Consider the following 23,544-nt stretch of genomic DNA (forward strand, 5'->3'; position numbering starts at 1 on the left):
GTTATGTAGAAGTCACCCTGAACATCAAAATGGAGGCCAAATGACATTCTGAGTAAGATTCTGGCCGTTGTGACCTCCGTACAACTGAATAATTAATATGCCTGCAGGCCACTTGTCGGGGTCGCGAACTGAGACCTTGTCCTACCGTTGACCTATATGTAAATGTACAACTATATCAGTGAAACTTATCGAAATGCATATATTAAAGGATTGACCTGGCAAGGAACCCAAAGACCTGTTTCGTAGAATGGTTAACCCGCAAGAGGGTTGGCCAAGGGCTGGACAAATTGTATAAAAAGCCTGGGTATTCCAATGTGCGCTCTCTCTCACTAACACATCGAACCCTCGTTGAAGTTCGTGATGTTATTCTGAGAGCCAAATAGCTATCCGTTTGTCAATTGACTTGGTAACTGTTGTAGCTTTTAAATAAAGCACTTGGATGTTTCTTTGTAACCTGTGTTGGTGTGTTTCTTTTTGGGCTTCCCCGCCTCATATTATTTCTCTGTTTCCACACGTTGACTGTCCAAAATACAAAAACTAAAAAGTGGACTGTGAGTATTAATTGCCACCCCATAGAAACACATAGCTATCTTGTCTTTGTCCTCATCCCAGTCTCTAAGTCACCCTATCCTTATCCTGATACCTTGTTGAAACTGTCAGAATCATTCTTTCAATCCTGCTCTTGATTTCTAGTGCTAGCGCTATCTCTTTAGTAATTTTGCCTTGAGTAAATCCTAAGCCCTTAGACCTATTTCGAGTGATCGGACTGGTTCTGCCAGGGCTGGGCACTGCAGTGATAGGGTTGAACTTGCGAATCAACCCTGGAGCTTACTGTGTCCCTCTTTGGTGGCCTAGCCTCAATACTCTAGTGTAGAGTAAAACTGTTCTTGTCAAAACTGATTTCCTTTCCTTTTTCACTGCTCCATTTTACTCAAAGCGCACCTTTCTAGATCTTGCATAACTTATCCAATTTACCAGTTAGAGACTTACTTTCACTTCCATATTGTACCTGTGATCTATAGCTATCCCCCAGCCAAAGAACCGCACAAATCAGTGTATTTCACCCGTTTTTATTAAAAAACGTTTGGGTAATTTCAGGGGGGAATTGCAAAGTTTGCAAAGTTTCCAACGTGTCATTTGCTGCAACATGTTTTAAACCCTGCCACTCATTTTCGAACTGTATGCTTTTGTTAATCCAGTCTTTGTGATTGTTAGTGTCTTTGCATTGTTGCTTTAGTGAGGAATTATATTTGCTTCAAGGTTTTTCACACACATTCATTATTTAATTGTCCATTTCTGAGTGTCATTTTATAACATTGCCAGGGGTTTAAAATCTGTTTTTCTCTCTTATTTGGGAAGGGAAGGCCAGATTTGAATTCTGTTTCCTATTTGTCATTCCCGATTACCTGCTGCTTCTGTATATCCACTCAAAATGGATTATTTGTGGGTTGAGGGAACATTGCAGGGGGAAATTTTAACTCAAGTGCTATCTTAACTAAACCAAACGTGCTCCTATCCTGCTGTGCTGTGTTTATGTTCCACTAGTAAGTTAAACCCAGTGTATTGCTCACATTCTCATTGTTATCACCACATTGGTGATTGATGCCCCATATTAAAAAGTGTATGATTTCTTTTAATTTTCAAATAAATAAATAAATATTGTATTTTACCAACCAGCCTGGTTCATGGTCCATTGTGACCCAGGGTATTTGAAAAGAGGGGGTGATATGAGTGGTGTACCATCCCAATATTAACTCTAACATAAAAAGATAAGCATTTCAGTCGTGTGCTGCATACTAGGCTGAGACCAAGGTGTGTGTCGCCTGATTGAAATTCTTAACATCCCGAATGGGGAAGACCGGGCCAGGACCAGGGATCCAATGGAGGGAGGAGGGTCATAAAAATAACTGCAGGAAACATGAAGTTGTGGGTTGTTCGAGTGAAGTCAGAGGTCAAAACGATGTAGCAAGAGACCAGCAGGAGGAAGGAAGGAGCAGCAGAGTGTGGAGGCGTTTTCTGGTTAAGGTGAAGTATTAGTGGGTGCAAGTGCTACTGTGGTGTGAGTATGTGACTGTGGCAAGTGTGATTAGGTGAGACAGAGTAAGGAGTTTATGTGAAGTGTATGTTACGGAGTGAAAGGAGGGTTTCTGGTGGAATGTGGGTGCAGTGATATTACTGCAAAGGAGGGAGTAGCAGTGCAGAGGAGGGATTAATATGGCAAAGGAGGGAGTAGCAGTGCAGAGGAGGGATTAATATGGCAAAGGAGGGAGTAGCAGTGCAGAGGAGGGATTAATATGGCAAAGGAGGGAGTAGCAGTGCAGAGGAGGGAGAAGGGGCGCAGAAAAGGGAGACATCCGAGGGAAAGAGGAGAAGATAGGAGAGAGTAAAGGTGGGTGGAGTTTGGAGGGTGGGGTGGATTAGAGCTAAGGAGAGAGATCGGAAAACTAGAGCATGGTACAAGGACACGTACTAAAGCAGGGTATCTGAAAGGCACAATTCCTGAATTCCCGATGCCTGTAGAACAATAACCCTTGGATAAAGTAGGGATTTCTTTCTCACTCTGACATTTCGAATTCAAACAATTCATGGTAAACCGTTTCCCTCATATAGACCAGGTCCACTGGCACAGTCGGCAGCAGTGCAAGCTTCATTCCTACAAAATAGGGCCGCAGGTGGCTCAAGAAACCCTTCAACGCTCAAGGACAGGTCAAGATTTTAACTTTGATTTTGTTTCCCACGCACATCTGTTGCAACCCGCTCCACCTCACAAACCTACTTACCTTTGGGCGGCACACCTCACTGTGTGCCACCGACTCTGCCATCCCTCTGCGATGCCGGTTCCCTTCACGTACGTGCATGGGAACCAGCGACACAGGGTCCTTTTTTTCCCCTCGCAACTTTATCATTAGGTAACAGGGGAAACACCCACAACCCCAGATGAGGTTGTAGTGAACAAGCGTACAGGGGACCCCCCACTTCCCTTGTTCACTATAATCGCATTGAATGGTAGTTTGATCGAAATTTTTGGCTGTTCGAAATTTTCGTTCAGCCGAAATTCGATCAAATCGACCATTTTGTTTTCACCCGAAATTGTCTACGGGTTAGGATATGATATGATATGATAGGTTATTTATAACGCACTTAATACCCAGAGGTTTCTAAGCGAGGACCCGACGATCGAAACTGTGTTGCTTCGTGTCAACTTGCTTCCAAGGAGTGCACGTTGCCCCTAAGCTATCCTCCCGAGACAAAGGTTCCAGGGAAACTTGCACTGTTGCCAATTGCACTGTACATAATCTTTGGGTGAAGCTTGCGCTGTAGTTGCCTTTGCTAGAACTGTTTGAGGGCAGCATGCAGAGCTGATATTGATCCTGTGAATGTTATGTTGGTAGGATCTGAGAGAGTGAAGCTTTCATTGCCATTGGGCCTCATTACGACCCAGGCGGTAAGGGGTTAACGGCGCCGTAAAAGGTGTTGGCGCCGTTAAACCCTTACCACCTAATTACGAGGTCCCTTTGCAGGTCCCGACCTTAACGGCTGGTTTTACCAGCCGTTAAGGAAGGAACCCGCAAAGGGACTTTCGAGGTAATTACGGTACCGCAATTTGCGGTACCGTAATTACCGCCTTCCCCATTGAGCCCCATGGGGGCAAAAATGGGAATGGGGAAGGGCCAATGGTGAATAGGGAATTACCGCCCCGCCAACCTTGGAATGGGGCGATAATTCCGCCATTCACCATGGCGGAGTTGGTAAAATACCGGCGTCAACCATGGCGCTAATAGCGCCATGGTTAACGCCAGGGTCGTAATGAGGCCAATTGTCTTTGTTAACCTGCTTTATGGGAGGGAACTTAGCACCGCTGCTGCTTGTTCTGGGCCCATTTAGTTTGTGAGGTAAGCTTGTATTGCTGCTGTACTTTACTGTACCTGTCCAGTGAGTGTGGGGGAAGCTTTCGCTAATCCTGCCTTTGCTATGTATAGCACGGCAATGTGGAAACTGACGGGGCATTCTTATTGGGGCTACACAGAAGTTGTTGTAAGAGCGTGTACTTCACTAAACAAAGCAGTCCTGTGCACACGCATGAGCAGGTGGACTTGGGCATGTTGAGACATATGCAGCAAATGACTCAGTATATAGGCATAGGAGGCTTTACCGATGCACGAGAGGTTGTAGCTGTGAATGTGAATTATGCAGTCATGTGAGCGTGCACCTGTGCAGTTGAACCTGGGCAAAATAGAGTGTTGTGGCATAGGATTGTTGCATATGGGCTTTTGAGGAAATGCATGCGCATATTATGGTGAAGCCTGGTTCATGGTGTTGTGCAGGAGCATGTTAGGGTCATCCCGAGCCTCTGGAGGTGCTCATGGCACACAAAAGAGGTAAATTGTCAAGCAAGGCTAGACCTAGACATACGAAGTTTGTGCTGGCATTTGAAGGCTGTGGGCCTGATCACGACTTTGGCGGTAACCCTTAAATCCAGCGGTAGTGCTATTACCGCCGGATTTAAGGGTCTGCCAAATCAGGACTTCGGCGGATTTTGCCCCAGCTCTGAGGAAATCCGCCGGCGGTAAGAGCGCGAAAATTCCCCATTGAGCCCAATGGGGAATGGGGCATTCCCGAATGGGCTCAGTGGGGAATGGGTATTAACATTACCGCCGAACTCGTGATCCGGCGCTATTAGCGCCGGGGAGTTCGGCGGTAGGGCTAATACCACTGGCGGTAATACCACCGGCGTTACCGCCAAAGTCGTGATCAGGCCCAGAGTATTGGCAAATAATACTGAACACGATCATATGAAGGTTTTCTTGATATATGTTTACTGAAAATTTAAAAACTGAACCTGGCCATCCTGTCATATAGAGTTATACGGTACATAGGCATATGAGGTATTAGTAAATGAGAGTACTTAATGAAAATAGCAAGATGATTTTTATGGTAATGGGCCTTAGTAATCAATCGTAACTCTGTTAAGTTGCTCCAAAATGTGGAGACGGTTCAGCCCCTAGATGCAGGACTGAATCTGTTTTTAAGGCCTAACAAGGTAATAACGCCTAGCATGTTTTCCTTAAATGGAAGTCTAGCCACATAATAAAACATCATGCTTGCTTTATCATAGATGGGCAGTAAAAAAATGGCATGCCAAAAAAGTGGCTAGACCGGTTACACCAAAATGTCAGTCAAGCCACATAATACCACTTATCTGCTTGCTGTATCAAAGATGCCCAGTAAGAAAGGATGGCATCATTTCTACTGGGCATCTGATTTTGTCGATATCATCTTCCCCTTCCCCACAAATCAGCGGGCCGGCTCAAACACAAGCTCACGCTACAACACACAACGCAACCTTCACTCACTCATTCACACAGCATTCACTTGCACACCCATACACTCGCTCATTCATACGTGTACCCAGCACCCACGCATGCATCATGCACTGACTCGTTAATGCATTTATTCATTCACACACGAATGCATACATGATAGAGCTTCTTACCATGAGCCCTGGTCTGGACTCTGCTCCTCTCTGCAAACCGGCCTTCCAGGAAACACAAAGCCCTCGGTCTCCCGCACCACAGGAACAAGAACCAGAAAGCCCCAGATCCTTTCAATGTGCATTGAGGCATACCAGTGCCTTCACACACACACACAGAGGTGCAGTTCACCAGCCTGCATCACCAATGGTCCATGCAAGGCGGGGGAAGGCAAACACCCACAGCTTTGTATGGACCATTGGACATGCGCATTGGGGAACAAAATGTCAAAGGGAAAACCTGTTACCCTTTGACAGTTTAAGCCATCCCAGGAGTGCTACCTAAGCTTCAGAAAGCAGCTGGGCGGGGGGAGCACTCAATGTTTACAATGGGCTGGCTCGGCTCCCCCATAATGGGTGAGGATACTGGTGGGTTGGCGCACATTCGCCCATTATAGATGAGCTGCCACTTTTGGATAGTAAAATGTTACATTTCCTTCTTCTTTGCTCCGGATGCTAATCAATATTGACGTCTTGGTAGGTTCATCTAACTTAGTTTTTCCTAGACTATTGAAGAAATTGATATATTTATATTGGTTTTCCATTTTGAAAATTATTAAAACTAAGACATGGTTTTATAGTATGTTTAGGAAAGGGACATATATCCTGGGGTTGATGTGGAAGGGGTATGGAGCAAGGGTGCGGGGGTGCTTACATAGGATTAGAGTGCTTGCATAGACATTGATTTGGTTTTATTTTTAATCTCCAATCTAATTTCTTTTGATTGGCATTTCCACAGCTCCACACCGAGTCATTTTCTTCTCAAGAAAGCCTTTTATCCCACAAGACCTCACATTTTGCAAATAGCACCTGAAGCTCAAGGTTGCTCTCTCCACATCATACCCAAGGGTGTAGGCCCGGCGGCGTCAATTAAAGGCTCCTTTCATGGCAACACACAGGGAGGTTCTTGAGTTCAGGCCAGAGACCACTCACCTGTGAGATCGCTGAATTTGGTGATGCCGTACTCCGCTGTGCCTTGATCCATCTCCTGGATCCGCCGAGCTTTTTTCAGATTTGCTGAGAAGATTTGAAAGCGCTGCTCGGCTTCTAAAAACAGACAAGAGGTCAACAGAAATTACATACAAAAACGGCAGGAGAACGAGCCCCAGCTAGGACGTTGGTGGAAGCTTCACGTGCACAATCTACTGTATGTTTGAGTCTTCGGGGCAGTCAGAGGGCAGGGGGCCTTCCACCTTTCGGCTGCAGGTTCTTATTAGGCCCAAGCCGGCAGTGACACTTGACATAAGTCCTAATGGGCTGAAATACTCTAGACCCCTCAAATGGATAGTATTAGGTGGGATGGATTAGGAGGTAATCTGTTGGCAGTCTTAACCTCTTCGCCTAATCAACATTTTCCCCAGCTTAATGCAAGAATACAAATATCATGCTATAATGCTGCATGACAGATTCCTCAAACGTCTACGCATTCTAAGAAGAGGTGACACTATAATCCATTCAATGTATCCACTGTGGAAGGACAAAGGACTGAGCTGTCCCTGCCAGGAATCGAACCTGTGTCCTGAATGCTGAACACAGGGGTCTCATCTTTCCCGCACTAAACTGGCTGGGTTATGCAGAGGACTCTGCTTTCTTTGAGTCTTGCCCTTCAGGAGGAACTGATCTCTATGGACTGCCTACTAGCTAAAGGCATTCCGAAAGGCAATAGGGGAAGAATCCAGACATCAGCTATAACCTGCTGTCTAGGAGATGGGGTGGAGTCGGGTCTGCTGTTTTTTCCATAGAGGTTACTGCCAGTAGCCCGAAGGCTCCCTCAGCCACGAGCATTTCAGACCAAGAGATGGCTTGCGCTCTGTCTCACCGAAAGCCCGCCCCCACACCGATGTGCACAATACTTAATGAGAGTGCGCCACTGACTTGGACATGCCAAAAGGGAGCTGCAGACTTGCCTGCCTTTGGCCCGGAGTCAAGCTGACCCTTTTAGTTAGCAGTGGAGCATGACATTATCTTCTAGCCTCAAAATACCCAAACTGCCTTTCCTACAAAACGGTCCATACTAACCCAATGCAGCTGTGGAGAAAATTAGAGGAGTGGGGATTAGTAGAATATTGGGGTTAACTGGAGGAAAAGTACAGCGTGTTTGGAAACACATTATTAGGGAAACTGATTTTAGGATGCTAGAGTTCAAGACGTCTTGTTGCTGCGAAAAGGGATTGCTGCAATATCCTTTTTTTTTAATCAACAAGCTGTACTAATGGGAAAATTGTCATTTTGAAATACAAAAGAAAATAGTCTTATAATGAGAAAACTGCCCTAAAATAGAACCAATTGCTTTACGGAATTTCACAAATTACATCGAGAGACACACATTTCACGAGTTGTGAATTTTGAAGTCATTGTAACTCCGAGTCCCAAAGTTGTGACATGTGTACTTACAATATAGCAAAACGTTCTACAAACTTTGTAAAGTTTAGACTGCGAGACAAGCTGCAAGCTGACAGGGGAGGCCGGTTATACAAGGAAGGAGGAGAAGCAAACAAGTCCAATGTGGTGGGAGGACACTAGGGGGGGGATGGCCGTTTGGCAGACTGTGTTAAAGTCAATAGTACTCTTTGGGTGAGGTAGGTTGGGTGTTAGGGAATAGGGCAGTGGAGCTGGTGGAAACCCCAGGGCAGGACAAATTGTGCCCACTCATCAGAATGCCATGAAAAGGAAGCTGCAGAGTATTTGGAGGAAAGGGCAGTGTTGAGGGGGTGCATAGGGGCGTGAGTGCCACAGTATTGTGATGTGGAAGGGACTTCACCAGGAGATCAGTGGGGCGGTGCATGTTCATGGAATTTGGTATGGGTCGATATCGAGAGGTTGGCGTTTCCAACTTTGTAAGAGGCGGTTGACATTGGGGAGATCTCACTTCATCAGTGGCAGATGGGGAGGGAAGGTGACCTCAACATCCGAGGTCATTCTACTGAGTTTGCTTACTCAATTTGGATGCGACAGTGTCGAGTGTTTTTCCATGTTGGGGAACAGTCCCTCTTCCTTACTGAAGAGGTTGCATGTTTGGCCACATGGCGATTCAATGAAAAAAAAAAAAAAAGAATTGATGTGGAACCTAAAACATGTTTGGCAAAACTCCATGTTCTGCAAGATTCCTCAAAGCAGTTGTTCTTAGGTTGCCTTTGGTGCATGGAGCATTAAGGTTTTCAAAGGTGGGGAGGGGGTCACGTCTACGCTACTCTCCAGCAGTATGTTTGAGGTGGCAAGGTAGGCTGATCTTTGGAGCAAGGATGGGGGGATCCATCCTGGCGTGATGTTCACATTACACAAGGTATTGATGAAATGGGTCGGGAGGTTTTTAATCCCACATCGCCCCCGGGACACGGTCCCCATCATCCGTCATGATGAGCTTGTGGTACAAAAGGTCAGCTTTGTCCTTGGCAGCAAGTGCTCTCGGGTAGGTTAGACATGTCACCTTCACTGTCCTTGTAGGCTTTCTTGTATGTGACCATGAAGTCCTTAAACAGCGACACAGCCTCCATCGTCTCATTCTGGGGGAAAAGGGAGAAGGGGCGTTTAACAGAAATCTAAAGAACGGAGAACCCACAATACCCAGCAACACCTTTACACAAACTAAATGTACTCTCTTGTTGTAAGTGCACATGTCCTTTTCCAGACTGGGTCTTGTTGCCCTTTCTCACATGTAGTGTTGCCTGGAGACATGTAGAACTGGTGCATATGCACTAGACTTGCACATTTATAGAGACCTGAATTCAGATCCAACCATGGATAAAAGGGAGACTTAATATGAAGGCCCTCGTTACAGTCTGGCAGATTTCTTGCTACAAATACCAATAGTGGCTATAACGCCACCAGTGGATGCATTTGCAAATATCCACCTAAATGCACCTGTATCACCGGCCCAGTGGTAACTGTGGTGGTATTGCTAGAATGCCATTGGCAATATTCTAGAAATGACACTTACTGTATTCTTTCAAATATGTTCACTATCCATTCCCACTATCGTTTTGATGGTGAAAATGGATAATGCATATTAGTGGTTAAGACCAATGCACCCTGACCCTTGTATAAATTATATGGGAAAAGTGGTAAGATGGTGATGCACACTTTTTCACCCCCTTCCGTTGCACACAAGAAGATGGGGTTTTTCCTTTTTGTATTTGTACAGTTAAAAAAATTAACTGATATTTCTGGCGGAATTTTACAATATTTGGATAAGAAATGGCATATTTTCAGACTGAAAATCCAACCTGTAATCCAATATTTACTCTCCACGTTATTACCTTGGAATACCACTGGAGGTATATATGGGATAAAGTACCCCCTACCTTACGGTTTCAAGATATTGGAAGTCACCGAGGAGTTCTGTGACAGAATTCTTATAGGGTCACAGAACTCTAGGATGACTTTCAATATCCTTCATACAAATGGTAGGGGGTATTGTATTACCTATGATACATGGCCACACACTCTCACCCCTCTTAATCTGCCCACTTGCTTAGTCTAATTTAAGAGCACTTCCATTTACTGATCCATATAACCAATGTACATTCTTTTGGCATGTAAAGAAATCTAATATGCAGCCTTGAATGTGTTGCAGAAAAATGGTTTAAACATTTTAATTAAATGCATTGGAAAACGTTTTCATTTTGTACTTTAAGATAAGTAGTAAGATGCAGCTTCTTACCCACGTGTTAAGCGTCAGCAGTGCACAAATTAAACATTCTACCATAAACGGCTCCTTGGCAATTAACCGCTGATAATTGTTACAGAAAGCGAACAAGCAAGGAATTTGAAAAGCTTGCAACTGCTTTAACTAACGGCTGCAGAGAAAGTTGCAATTCTCAAGCATCAGGCATTCTGATGTCACAACTGAAGCGTAAGAACCGATTACGGAGCAGCTGTGGTGTCAGTGGGCCTCATCACGAGTTTGGCGGTCTGGAAATAAGGTTGCCGGTAGCAACGTACCGGCACCCTTTCCGGACCGCCAAACTAAGAGTCTGCCGGTGGAGGCACGGAAGTCCCGGCAAGCTTGACCTTCCGGGAGTTCAGGTCCCTATCGGCATACTTTTCCCTGAAGCAACGGTGCCGGTGCTTCAATATCCTCATTCCCATGGAGGGAAATGGGGATTTACCGTTTCTGCCGCCTGCCATAATATGCCGGTGGCACCGGGAAGTCAGGCGGCGGAAACAGTGTTACGGGGTTGCCATTAACATGCTCCCTACCGAAAGGTTTTACCGGCATCCCCATAATGAGGCCCACTGTCTTATTACAAAGTCATTTTCTTATTACAGGTCAGTTGTGATGTCATAACTAGCCTGTAATAAGAACATTATTTCCAGGCTTGTATACGGATATTGCAGGCTGCCATGTATTATATGTATGCGCACCTCTGGCTCTGACACTGAAATGGGGCTGGAGGTAAAACAGGTGGTATTCGGCAAATAGCAACTGTTTTACTGTTGCTGTCCAGACTCTAATGAACCCCTACACTTGAAATGTTCTCTTAAAAATCCATAGTCTGCTGTGCAGATCTGGAGGGTGAAACGTTTCCACTATTCCATTATATATTCTATATATTCAGGGGGAGATAGCTAGGTTCATGGCCCCGCCGCTGCAATCCGGGGATGTGTATGTACAGTCAATCAGCAACAGACGTACCCCATAGAACGAATTATGCATGCACAATACACCAGTGAACCGTACCCTTCTACTCCTGCCATTAGCTTTTTCGACGACTAAGCTGACCCCTGGAGACCCCCACCCCTGGAGTTGTGCACAATTCGCAACGGTGCTGACTAGTGAAGGACAAAGACACATTTAACGTAATGTGTGGCCTGCTAGCCAGCAGGTCCAATTGCCAATGCGAGTATTCAAGTCCTGTCAGCAGCCGTTCGTCTTGAGCAAGAACCATTGGGCAAGTGTGATAAAAACCTGGTTGGGATGTTGGAAGCGCTCCGCGGTTTCCGGCTCCTTCTTGGCTTCCGTAGTTGCAGACCTTTTCGGCCGACCTAATAAAGAAAGAGTAGGTGAGTGCGGTGTGCCGGAAGCGCAACGTTTCTTTCCAATCGTCTCATTTATAAATAAGTTGTGTGGTAAAGAAATGTGGCAAGGCTGATAGCATGCACTGCGCAGAAGCATTTACGTACAAGAATTCTCCCGCGTGAAATGTGGTAACATTTGCTGCATTACCACATCTGCATGAGGCGCTGAATGTTGAAACTGGCAGGAGGTGCCACGACGCGCTTAAAATATGTCTTTTCGTACCAGAAGAGATTCTGTTCCTATCAATGGGCAAAACCTTGAGGTGGTCAAATCCTTTTTTCCATGGGCCCTACATCCATTGGTGGCAAAAACGAGGAAGGTTTAAAACCCGGCCAATGGAGATCTACCACCCCAAAGGTTTGGTTTGAAGTGGAAGTCCTGGTGTACAAGACCACATGGAGGCCCTTTTGCTGATGGGTAAAGAAGGGTAATGATTGCCTTATCTTCTCCTAGGTGCACAGGGATGGCGATTGCCTTATCTGCACCTAGGTGCGCAGGGATGGAGATTGCCTCATCTTCTCCTAGGTGCGCAGGGATGGCGATTGCCTCATCGTTTACTAGGTGCGCAGGGATGGCGATTGCCTTATCTTCTACTAGGTGCGCAGGGATAGCGATTGCCTTATCTTCTAATAGGTGCGCAGGGATGGCGATTGCCTCATCTTCTCCTAGGTGCGCAGGGATGGCGATTGCCTTATTTTCTCCTAGGTGCGCAGGGATAGCGATTGCCTTATCTTCTAAAAGGTGCGCAGGGATGGCGATTGCCTCATCTTCTCCTAGGTGCGCAGGGATGGCGATTGCCTCTTCTTCTACTAGGTGCGCAGGGATGGCGATTGCCTTATTTTCTCCTAGGTGCGCAGGGATGGCGATTGCCTCATCTTCTACTAGGTGCGCAGGGATAGCGATTGACTTATCTTCTAATAGGTGCGCGCGGATGGCGATTGCCTTATCTTCTACTAGGTGGGCAGGGATGGCGATTGCCTTATCTTCTACTAGGTGCGCAGGGATGGCGATTGCCTTATCTTCTACTAGGTGCGCAGGGAGGCGATTGCCTTATCTTCTCCCAGGTGCGCAGGGATGGCGATTGCCTTATCTTCTTCTCGGTGCGCAGGGATGGGCGATGCTATGCTTGGGAGCCATGGCAATATCACATGGCGGGTGGACGGAATGTTTTTTTTTTTTTTTTTTTTTTTTAATGGTGGCAGCAACCTGTGCGTTGCCCGAGTCGTATCTTAATTATAAAAAAATATCTTAAAGCACATTTTCCTGGAAATCGCTGCTTAGGGAAGAACTATAATTTCTTTTCGCGTGTTTTTCTTAGTACTTTCAAAAGTTATCTCAGTGACAGAATGACGTTTCCTTCAGTTCTGTCATTTCGCTGCATTTCCTCTGTCCAAGAACTACAGTCTTAGACTTCAGTACATGTTTGGATGTGCGTGTGGCAGAATCTTGCACCTGCTCACAAAAGTGCCGGTCGCTGCAGAAGGGGTTGCATTTTCCAGCTCACTGGGAGAGTTGGATCTCTGAAAACATTCTCATTCATACTAGCCACACGTTCACAACATTTCTCACACATACACTAAATCTCTCACACTTTCAAATCGCCTCACACTTTTCACTTTATGTATCACCATTCTATCCAAAATAGCTTTTTAAAGGGGCCCATCAACGAGGCTTTTTTGCATACTTTTAGCTGGGTTACTTATACAAGGCCTTTAAGCGGGCAGGGGCTAGCCGTGACCAAGTCCCGGCAGTCTCCCAAAAGGTCTCCCAAGCGGGGAGCTCTGCCAAGGCTCACCTCTGACTAGCCCCAGCCATGCTGACACCTCAGGCAACCCATCTAGCCTAAGCGCTGCACAGTAAAAGGACTGCCGGTATGTGTTAGCTCTTCGGATTGGAAAAAATAAAAGGCATTTCCTCTTTTTTCTAATCTGAAGTACTGCACCTATAGTCAGCCCTTCAACCACAAAGCGTTCGGCAGACCAGACTGCTGGATGTCTCTGTACTTGGCGATGGTAGGAGGCTGGAGTGCCCAGTTCTCCTTTTGTTTCTGGATTAAAATGTCATCACGCAGCAAGAAGCCCTTTAACCTGCTGGTTAAAGGGCTTCTTGCTGCGTGATGACTCTTTACTCAGAAACAAAAGGATAGTCGGGCAATCCAGCCCTCCTTCCGTCTCTGAGTTCAGAGACATGCAACCCTTTCACTCAAGGAGCCGAGTGATTAAAGGGTTGCCTGCAGGGGGCCACAGGCAATCCTTCAACCACGCAGCTCCTTAAATGGAAGGGATTGCCTGCTGTGTGTGAGAACTGGTGTCACCTTTGGTGCACCCAGCCCCTCCTTTTATTTATTGGGGTTTGTGAGTTGGGTAGAGAGTGATGTGCAGTTTGGATGTTTATCAGGGTGGTTCACTAGCCACATAGGCATGTGTGGTATGTGCAGGGTGAGAGAGGGTGGTAGAGAAAAGGAAATGGTTAGTAGGTTTTTGTGTGGTCGCTGGATGTTGTGCAGCTGTGCTATTGTTTTCCTTTTGTAGGGCATTCATCTTTGTGTTGGTATGCAGTTAGATTGATTTGCCAAAACTGAAAAGGAGGAGACAGTCGATATAGTGGAAATTATTGTACAGGGGACTGTAAGCTGTCACCAGAGTGGGCATTAAGTGGTGATGCAGAGGGACAGGGTAGTGTTTTTTGGGTTTCCTAGGTCCTCTTGATCCGTTAGGCAAACCTTTGTGTGTTTTTTGAAATAATGGTCCAAGAGGTGGCAAGCGTTCGGTTGACAGTGTCTTCGAGATTCATTCGGAGCTGGAGTGTCAATGCCTTTGGCAATGTAGTTTGGGCATTGAATGGGGTTGAAGTGGCCTGCCCATAAGGATGATCATGGTGAAGATGGCGGTCCAAGTATGGCCCTCTCGACCCCCACACGACTCTCAGCCCGAAGACTGAAACACGACAGATTCACCACACTCTTAGACTATTCATCGTCGATGCATCGCAGATATGAAAAACTTTACTCTCTCAGACAGCCATTCAGGCCATACCCAGTCAATGATCTGGAGGAGATGGAGATGCCATCAATCGAACAAGTCGACTGATCGCAAATCAAGAAGTCAATAACAACATCACTGAACATCAGGACGTAACACATCGACATGAAGTGCATAGCCATCCATTCAGAAAGCTACATAAACATGCATTAGCTTATTGCATATAGACATGAAACAGATGCTTATGGCTCACGTAGGTAGACAGATACACGTACATCTCTATATATATGGTCACATTCTTCGCCAAAGCTGAACCACAATACGCAAAGTAAGCGTATACCAAGCTTGCATATGCTTGACTGCCACTAACACAGAAAAGCCACAAGGACAAATATGGAAACATTATGCCCACTGAAATGAATGAGGACGGGGAGACATGCTTCGAGTACAGGCAAGGGCTGGCATGATCACTGCAGCCAGAGGCAAGCCGAAACAATGCACCCAGCCAAGGACGAGTGGAGACAGGAACGTTGCTGGTTACCAAGACGATAAGCCACCTGCGAGAAATTCAGACTAAAATCCTCATAATTACAGGCAAGCGTGCTCCATTTCGTCGTGTCTACACATGTGACGAGGAAGAACCGGACAAAGCCTATTTACTCGAGGTGGATGGAGAGAAGCTGTTCCCACCAAATCAGAGGTGGACAGGTAAAAGTGTTGCTCATGAACTGCCAAATGAACATACTCTTCCAGGCTTAGGTGATCAGAGGTGGCAACATTAGGGAACATGCAGCCCCTCCATGTTCATTCTCATTACCTTGAGAAGATACACTCGGCCTAGTAACCGTCCAGGGTCCTGGGAGAATCCATTCTGCCCAATCCAGAGTCGCCATTCACATGACAATATAATATGTTGCAGGAGCCAATGATCTCCCTGAAACATTGTAAATTGAAACATGCAGAGGTGGTCCCAGGAGGTGCCACCATATATGGCTATCCAATAGTAGAATTAACCCCTATAGAACCTATACTTAGTTCACCTAAACTGACCAATGTGAATACACGATAGGTTTCGGGGACGGAGCTTGGTTTTGTGACATCACACCTGGATACAACTGGGTGACACATGTTCAGAAGATGAGAACCCTGGGTAATTCATGTTTTTCTAGTGTGATCCCTGTCGTTTTGTTACATAATAAAGACAGTAAACTTTGCCCCATAGCCGAGTCTTCCGTTCGTGCAGTAATCTGGGTTCAACCTATTTCCACCCATTAACCTAAATCAGCCAAAATCCCCATGGAGTCCTATGTACTCTAAAAATAGGGAGCAACACTGGCATACTACCACAAGCCGGAATCCCATGGTAAGTTCACAGGGCAGAGTGATGGTAACAGGAACTGATTTTGGCAGCAATTAGGCAGATTTGCTGCCAAACTCGGAATGCGACAGAAAGTGATGCGTGACCTGGCCTGGGCCCTTGCCACCCCCTCCTCTCCCATGGAGGAGGGAGTTCTCACAGCAAATTATTTCCATTTCCAGCACTGTACATGACAGGCACATTTTCTGCTTTGCCAGCCTTTCACACACAGCAGCCTCTCTGGAAATATCCTGCTTTACCCATATCTATGCCAGCGGTCCTCTTCAGATTTATTTTCTCAGTTTCTCTGACCTTCATTTCTACTTTTGCCTCACTAAGGCCCTCAAAACTGCCCTTCCAGACCAGTTTGACATCAACTCTTCCTCTTTTGAATAGGTCACTATGCATGTCCTCCCTCCTACTCCTTTCACTGTTCTGGCTATGCACCACCTGGTCCTCTCAACTCCATCGCCGATTTGACCCTTCTCCTTGAGTCACTTTCTACTGACAGCACCATTGACATGCTGGAGGAGAATTGAATCTCCCTGCAAGTCCTCTGTAGCTGCCTGCCTTCGACTCAACTCCCTCCTATTTGACCACTCCCTCCACTCCCTCCGTGACTACTCTGGTGGAAACTCTCTTGACCTTGCCTTGCGCTCCAATTCACTATCCTCCTCTGGCCTCCCCATTGTTCACTTTAACATCTCGGCACCTCTGCCTTCTACTCTTCATCTACCTGCTTCAATTAAAAAGAGGAAATTCAGGCAGGACTCCCTTGCCATTTTCCTCGATGATGGGAGGACTTGACTCCTAACACTCACACTGACTCTTCCACTGACTGCGCTTTCTCAGACTTTCACTATGCACTTATGACTCCATTTGACCAACACTACCTTGCTCTCACAGTCACACCTTCTCATCCCAGTCCTTAGCCTGGGATCACTCTGAAACTCAGACCCTCGAAAACAAACATGCGCATTGACCTACGATCTGGCATAAATTACGAACACCTACCCTACTCCAGGTCTACAAAAATTCATGTGTTGCTCTAACCTTAGCACTGAACTCTGCCAAATACTCCTACTTCACAAACCTAATCTCTCTTCAATATCACCCCCATAAACTTTCATCTACCCTCCAATCTTTGCTCACACCTTCCATGCCAATATCCTTTGCCTACTCCCTTTCTGCTAATGACTTTGGACACTACCTTTCCTCTACAATCTCTACAATTTGCGACACTGACAGCCCTCCCCTCTCTCCTTCCCCAAGCCGCATGTCCACCAGCACTCCCCATTGCTTCTATTCTTGACCATTTCTCCCCACCTCTCCTATTGAATTAGCACCCATCCTTAGCACTGACAACCCATCTTCGCTCCAATCGACACTTTTGCTCCCCAAATGGACTTGGGGCCTAATTCACAGAAGCGTTTTATAATGGCAAACCTCCATTGGAAAATTCTCTGTGAGTAAGGGCCTAAGTCTCAATCACTTGCTCTTATCCCTGGGCTCTTTAATCTCACTCTCTTTCTCTCCACTGGACTCTTCCCTGTCTCCTTCAAAACTGCAACTATCTTGCCCCTTTTGGAGAAACCCCCTGCTTCCTCCCAGAATACTATCACCCAGTTTCTTTCCTTGGACATTCTTCAAAAGTCCTTGAATGGATGCTCCTTGGCCGATCACTAAGTACCTTGAGGAGAAGGGTCTTGGAGATCCAGTTCAGTCTGGCTTCCATAGCAAAAACTCCACCAAGACTGTACTCATGCATGTCTCTAACTTTCTCTCTAAAGTACACCACTCCAAACTCTATACTCTTCCTTTTGGACCTTTGTGCCACTTTTGACAGGCTAATCTACTCCTACTTCCTCCTCACTCTCCAGGTCCTTGGGTTTTGCAAATATACCTGGATTACCTCCTACCTGGAAGGTTGATCCTTTAAAATCTGTACAATCTTGCAAACCTCTGACCCCACACCTCTCCCTGTATGCATTATCCAAGGATAAACCATTGACCCTCTGCTCTTCGCCCTCTATACCTCTGTCCTAGGAAGACTCATCTCATCCTTTGACTTCCACCATCGCCTTTTTACTGGTGGCACTGAAATATTTTTCTAATTTCCCTCCTTCACCCCATTCACCTTGAACAGAGTACAAAATGTCTCACTGCAATTAGTCACTGAATGGCACTCTGCTGGTTCCTGCTGAACTCTTCAAAAATGGAAGCCCTCTCTCCAAGCTTTCAATGACATTGCTAACCTCCCATCTCCTTCCTGCCTGACCTTCTTGCTCCCTCACCCAAGGCTCACAATCTTGAGGTCCTCTTTGATGGCGACCTACGACTCAAATAATTGATCACTAGGATTGCCTATGCTGCTTGTGTTAACCTCCATAACATTCAGAAATGAGTCCTTTTCTTACCACAAAAACTTTAATCTTCACTATTGTGCTGAGCAAACGTGACTACTGCCCAAGCCAACACATTTTCCCTTCTCTCGACTCCTTGCTCCCTCTAGACTTAAGGAATCAATATGGGTTTGCTAGTAACCCACGGGTCCCATATGACTCCATGGAATGGGTTTTCCACAATCCCTGGCACCGGTAGTCCTGGTACCTGTGATTGCAGCAATTATTTGCTGGTAGGGGTCTGAACTCACAGCCGGTCAGGCCTTCTGGTAGTTCCCTTACCTTACCGGCAAACTCAGAGTGTGCCGGTCCGGTAAAAATGCCAGGGACGGTATTACCAGCAGTTTTTCCAGCAGTTTTACCAGACCAGCACACTTCTTATGACACCCAAAGTCCTCAACTTTGCTACCTGCACTCTACAACCTACCCAAACCAGCCACTTCTACCTACCGACAACATGCTGGTTGGCTCTTCATGCACAACCACTCTCTATTCAAGTTCCTTCTCCTAGTCTCAAAAACTTTTTTTTTATAACGTGTTTTTATTAGTATTTTAGTTTTGTTATACAATACTGCAAAATAAAACCATAAAGGAAACAAACTCCCCCTCACCAATAGTATACCCTAAAACCCCCAAACCCACACCCACCAAACCCCCTTTTTCCCTTTCCCCTTCCCCTTCACCTTTCGGGCTTCTGCCTTCAGTGTAACCTTTAATTTGCAATACGGCTGATGCACTCTTCTACTTAAATCCTTAACCTTTGTGGGCACCAGTTCTCTTGAAAGTCTTTGTGCAAAAATTCCCACACCGATTCACAATCCTTCTTGAAGTTCTTTTGTTCCCCTTGTACAATGTAGGTGGCCCACTCTAGGGAGACATAATGCTACATTTTTGTTAACCACTCTTGCTCAGATGGAGCCTCTAGTTGCTTCCGTTTTTTGTGCTATAAGTGATACTGCAGCCACCAATGAAAAATCATGTAGGCTTTCCTTGCTTCTTTTCAGTTAACTTCTCCAACACATCATCCAGTCCCAGCATCGACTCCTAAACCTCTTTGTATCTAAGGTCCAAACATTTCATGCATTGCCTCGTTAACTTTTCCCCAGAAAGGTCTGATTTTCTGACAATCCCACCAAATGTGTGCCGAAGTTCCCTTTTCTTTACATCCCCTCCAACACTCATCTGTAACATTTTCATAGAACCTATGCAGCTTTTTAGGCGTGAAGTGCCATTGAGCCATCACGTTCACCCACATTTCCCGTATTTGAATTGCCCGCATCAGTTTTGGGATTCCCATCCAAACCTCTAGCCACTAAGATTCTAACATAGGAACAACTATGTCCCCTTCCCACAACTTCGGATACCTCCATTGCATTCGTCTCATACTCTCTGCTATTATCCTGTATATTGCCCCTACCATATGCCTGTCTCCCACATTAGTAGTAATGTATGTCTGGAAAGCAGATAGATACCTTGTTATGTGTTGTTTGTTAGCCATTAGCCAATGACCCGATTGAGCATATCTTAACCTTTCGTTTTCATCCAGTAAGAATCTTTGCTTACACTGTTGAAAGGTTCTAATCTCATGACCTTAAAACATATCACCCATCTTTGAACATCCCGCTTTCTCCCATTGCTGAAACGCCTTCTGTTCTCATCCCGGTGTAAACTGGGGGTTTCAAAACAAAGGTGTGAAAGGCGAGGTAAACGTGGTAATACCTGTTCTTTGCACCACTGTATCCCAAATCTGTGCTATCAGCGCTGTTATTTTGCTTCTATGCATGTTGGCTGAACGATCCTGTTTTTGACACTATAAAAACGAAATGGAGGGGTTTACAAACCACTTCTCTATCCATTCGTACCCATATGTTTTCTGAGTCTCCTTTAAACCATTCCCTAATAATTCACAATTGGGAAGCCTGAAAATTTGGAACCCCCATTCCCCCGTCTTGAAGTGAAGATATTAATACCTTCCAAGCAACTCTCAATGTATTACCGTGCCATATATATTCCCTCAACACCTTATTAAGTTCTTTAAAGAATTTCAGTGGGATAATAATCGGTAGTGCTTGGAAAATGTACAATAGTTTGGGGAGAACCATAATTTTTATTACATGTATCCTTTCCATCCACGATACTGTCAAAAACGTATGTTCTTTGAGCCATTGTTTAATTGACACCAGGGAAGGAGGATAATTTGCCCTATACATTGATCACAAAGAACTTTCCCTCTGCTCCGTAATTTTCCCCTCATAAAACGTCATCATTACTGATTTTTGCTTATTGATTCTTAGGCTGGATTGGCCCGCAGGGACACTGGGACTTCCTCCGGTAGGCCTCGGGCATAGGGCCTCTTTTCTTGCTTGGCGGTCTTCTTGTGGAAGGAAACATGATCAATCATCAGAGCGAATCATCCAGGCCAGCCGGGGAGGTTCGCTCTAAACTGGCTGCTGCTGTCTCAGGCTGCTGCAGTTCTGCAAGACCGGACCCACGCGTGCGCGTTTGTGATGGGCAATGCATGGGCTAGGCATTGAGAACCGCACATGCCCAGGGCCCTAGTGTGTGTCTGTGCTTGCATCACATGATATGCAATGCGCAGGTGCAGACAGCCTGGTCCGCCCATGCCGAGCAGACGTCAGTGCTGACTGCTGTCTGAGAGAGAGTGTTCCGACGACAAGGGGCAGGCGAGCTCAGGCACTTGTCACTTTCTGGCTGCTGCCACTTCGCTGTTCAGGTGCGGTGCGAGTAAAACTGTCCAGAGGTGTGTACAACGGTGCCTTCTTGTGTGCTATGCAAACTCAGAAATAATTTGATCAAGGGTACACATTTACAAACGTTGGATACAATATCTCTTCTGGTTGTTCTGCCATGGCGAGCTGCAGTTTTGTTTCGATGACACTACTGTTCTGAATACTTTACATGATTGCAGTAGCCTGTGGTCCCGTCGCACCTACAGATCACAGAATTGCAAACGTGAGCTCATGGGAAATCCTGTGTGAAAGCTGTGCATGATTTTAGGAATTCGCGGTGTATTCCCGTGGATGAGGGGCAGGGACTGTTTTACTGTATTTAATGGGCACTCAGCTGCGCACCTACAGGGGACCCCAGATCTCGATAAAAGAAACACAATTCATACCGTATGCTTGCTGCATGCCCCCAGACATGTGCCCCTTCTGTGTGGATGGGCTAATCAATTTATTCCGGGTTGTGCAATGCTGTCAAATACAGGCGCATTGCGCAATGACCAAAAACACCTTCAACCCACTGAGCTGTCTCATAGGAAGGATACTCAGTTCTGACTTGAGAGAGGAAACGTCATGATCTTTCACACAGGACGAATCTGAGCTAGTTCCATGCTGCGGTCACTGGGCCTCATTACGACTTTGGCGGTAGCCATGCCGCCAAATCGGGTCCGGGTTCCCTGAACATGCACCATCTGGGTTGTTTATTGGAGTGTGTGCTTTCTTCAGAGGTTCAACCGTTGCTGGTAACAAGTAGGGTTTTCTGGGACAAGACTGGGTTAAAAATATGGGTTTAGGATGGTGCAATAACCAGTAAAGGTTGGGGAGACTGGATGAACACCATAGATATAGATGTACTGGAGAACCCTGGAGCCCTACGTTTACCACCTCTGGCTCTACATCTCAGAGCAGGTGGTAGTACCTAGGCCCCATGGTTCCACTAACTCCAGACATGGGACTAGGTCATGAGGTTTTGTGGTGATTGCTGTGCTCCACAATAGAAGTAGTTGTTGGCAAGCCAAAACCAGCCTACTTTGCTTGCAAGCAGCACCTGCACTTGTATGAAATGGCAACTGAATTGCCACTTGCCACTTCCACTGGCAGCTACCGGCAACCACCAATGAACTCAACAGCTTTGCGAGTCCCCTTTGCAAACTAATCGCAAAGGGCATATCGCAAAGGGCATCCATGTAATAAACTATGTGTTGAAAAAATTGGGGGCAGTCTCAACTTGGGATCTACTTTTTTGCTTTGAACATTTTTCATGTGGTCTTCACTTGGCTAAACCACTACCCAAGGGGACGCGACCGCAAGTTAAACGTATCGCAGAGGAAAGAGCATTCTCATTAATCACTAGAACAAAGATGTTGCCATGCTAGACCTGACCAACATAGTTCTTGTAAAACCCTTTGCAAACTACTATGGTGGCTGGAGAAGTCAGCAGACACCCTCATTCCCATCTTTGTTTTTAGTCTGGCTCTTTGCATCCTGCTCACATACTGCATTGCCAGTGTGCAACCGTCCCATCTTCTGAAAGGCCAGTCAATCTCGGTTCATGCTCTTACGCCACCATCCTCGCCTTCACATTCCCAGGCTCACTACATCCTCTCACTCGCTACATTATCGGTCTCTCACACGCTTTCCAGTGCTCTTTATGTAGTGCCCTCCTTTGCCTGTGCTTGTCACCTCTTTCCCTATAGGTTCGCTGGCTCTCTCCCCATTCCTAGTCTAGCTGTCATCTCACCCTATCTACACTCCTAGTTATCTGTTTCCGTGTCTCTCTTCCAGTCTGTCATCTTCTTGCATTCTTAATCTATCACAGCCCCTCTCTTTATCTCCATCCATCCTCTCAGTCCACTCAGTGTTTTCAACCCCTCTTACTGTCTTGCTCCTGGCTGTAGGTCAAAGGATCGAATCAAAAGGATCTAAATACAATAGGGTCGAATCAAAAGGACCGAAAACATAAGGGTCGATTTATTTTCATTTTTCTGGGGTTCCCCCCCAAACCGCCGCTTTTGCTGTAAAAATCACTTTTTTTTCCTATATGGAAACCCAAATAAAAATATGCATTTAAAAAAAAAAAATTCGACCCTTTTGTTTTAGGTCCTATTGACTCGACCCTATTGCATTCAATCCTTTTGCATTCGATCCTTTGACCGGACACCCTTGCTCCTCTATTAGGTAACTACTCTCCTGTCTCCAACCCTTGCCTCTCTTCTGCTGTCTGTGCCACCTATGACCCGCCTCCCTTTTCTTGTCCTGTACCTCTGTCCCCACCTATTGCTTGTCCCTCCGGCTCCCTCTCTCCCCACAATACATTCCTTTCATTTTCTCTTTCCATTGTTTCTGGACTCCTCCATCTCCACCTTTTCCTAGAGACCCTGCCTCCTCTCATTTTGTCAGTGGAAAGATATCGGTTTTCATGTGGGTTATAAATGTGCATTGGCAGCCCTGAGCTCTGCAGAGTTTACTAAGAGCTCTGGCAATACCAGACAGCCTTGAACATTAGCAGCT

The 23,544-nt window shown here is 46.0% G+C and overlaps 1 protein-coding gene across 1 annotated transcript in view; it reads right to left on the minus strand.

The window, feature by feature from the left end:
• Nucleotides 1-23,544, minus strand: part of CTSF (cathepsin F) — a 245,604-nt gene that overhangs the window by 80,354 nt on the left and 141,706 nt on the right. The window contains exons 4-6 of the mRNA XM_069644785.1: nt 11,439-11,515; nt 8,958-9,033; nt 6,464-6,577 (exon numbers count right to left, since the gene is read on the minus strand). Of these exons, the coding sequence (XP_069500886.1) occupies nt 6,464-6,577; nt 8,958-9,033; nt 11,439-11,515 (267 nt within the window). The remainder of the gene's footprint in view (nt 1-6,463; nt 6,578-8,957; nt 9,034-11,438; nt 11,516-23,544) is intronic.

Source organism: Ambystoma mexicanum, chromosome 2p, assembly GCF_040938575.1.
Source record: "Ambystoma mexicanum isolate Mex_15411 chromosome 2p, UKY_AmexF1_1, whole genome shotgun sequence".
NCBI lineage: Eukaryota > Metazoa > Chordata > Amphibia > Caudata > Ambystomatidae > Ambystoma > Ambystoma mexicanum.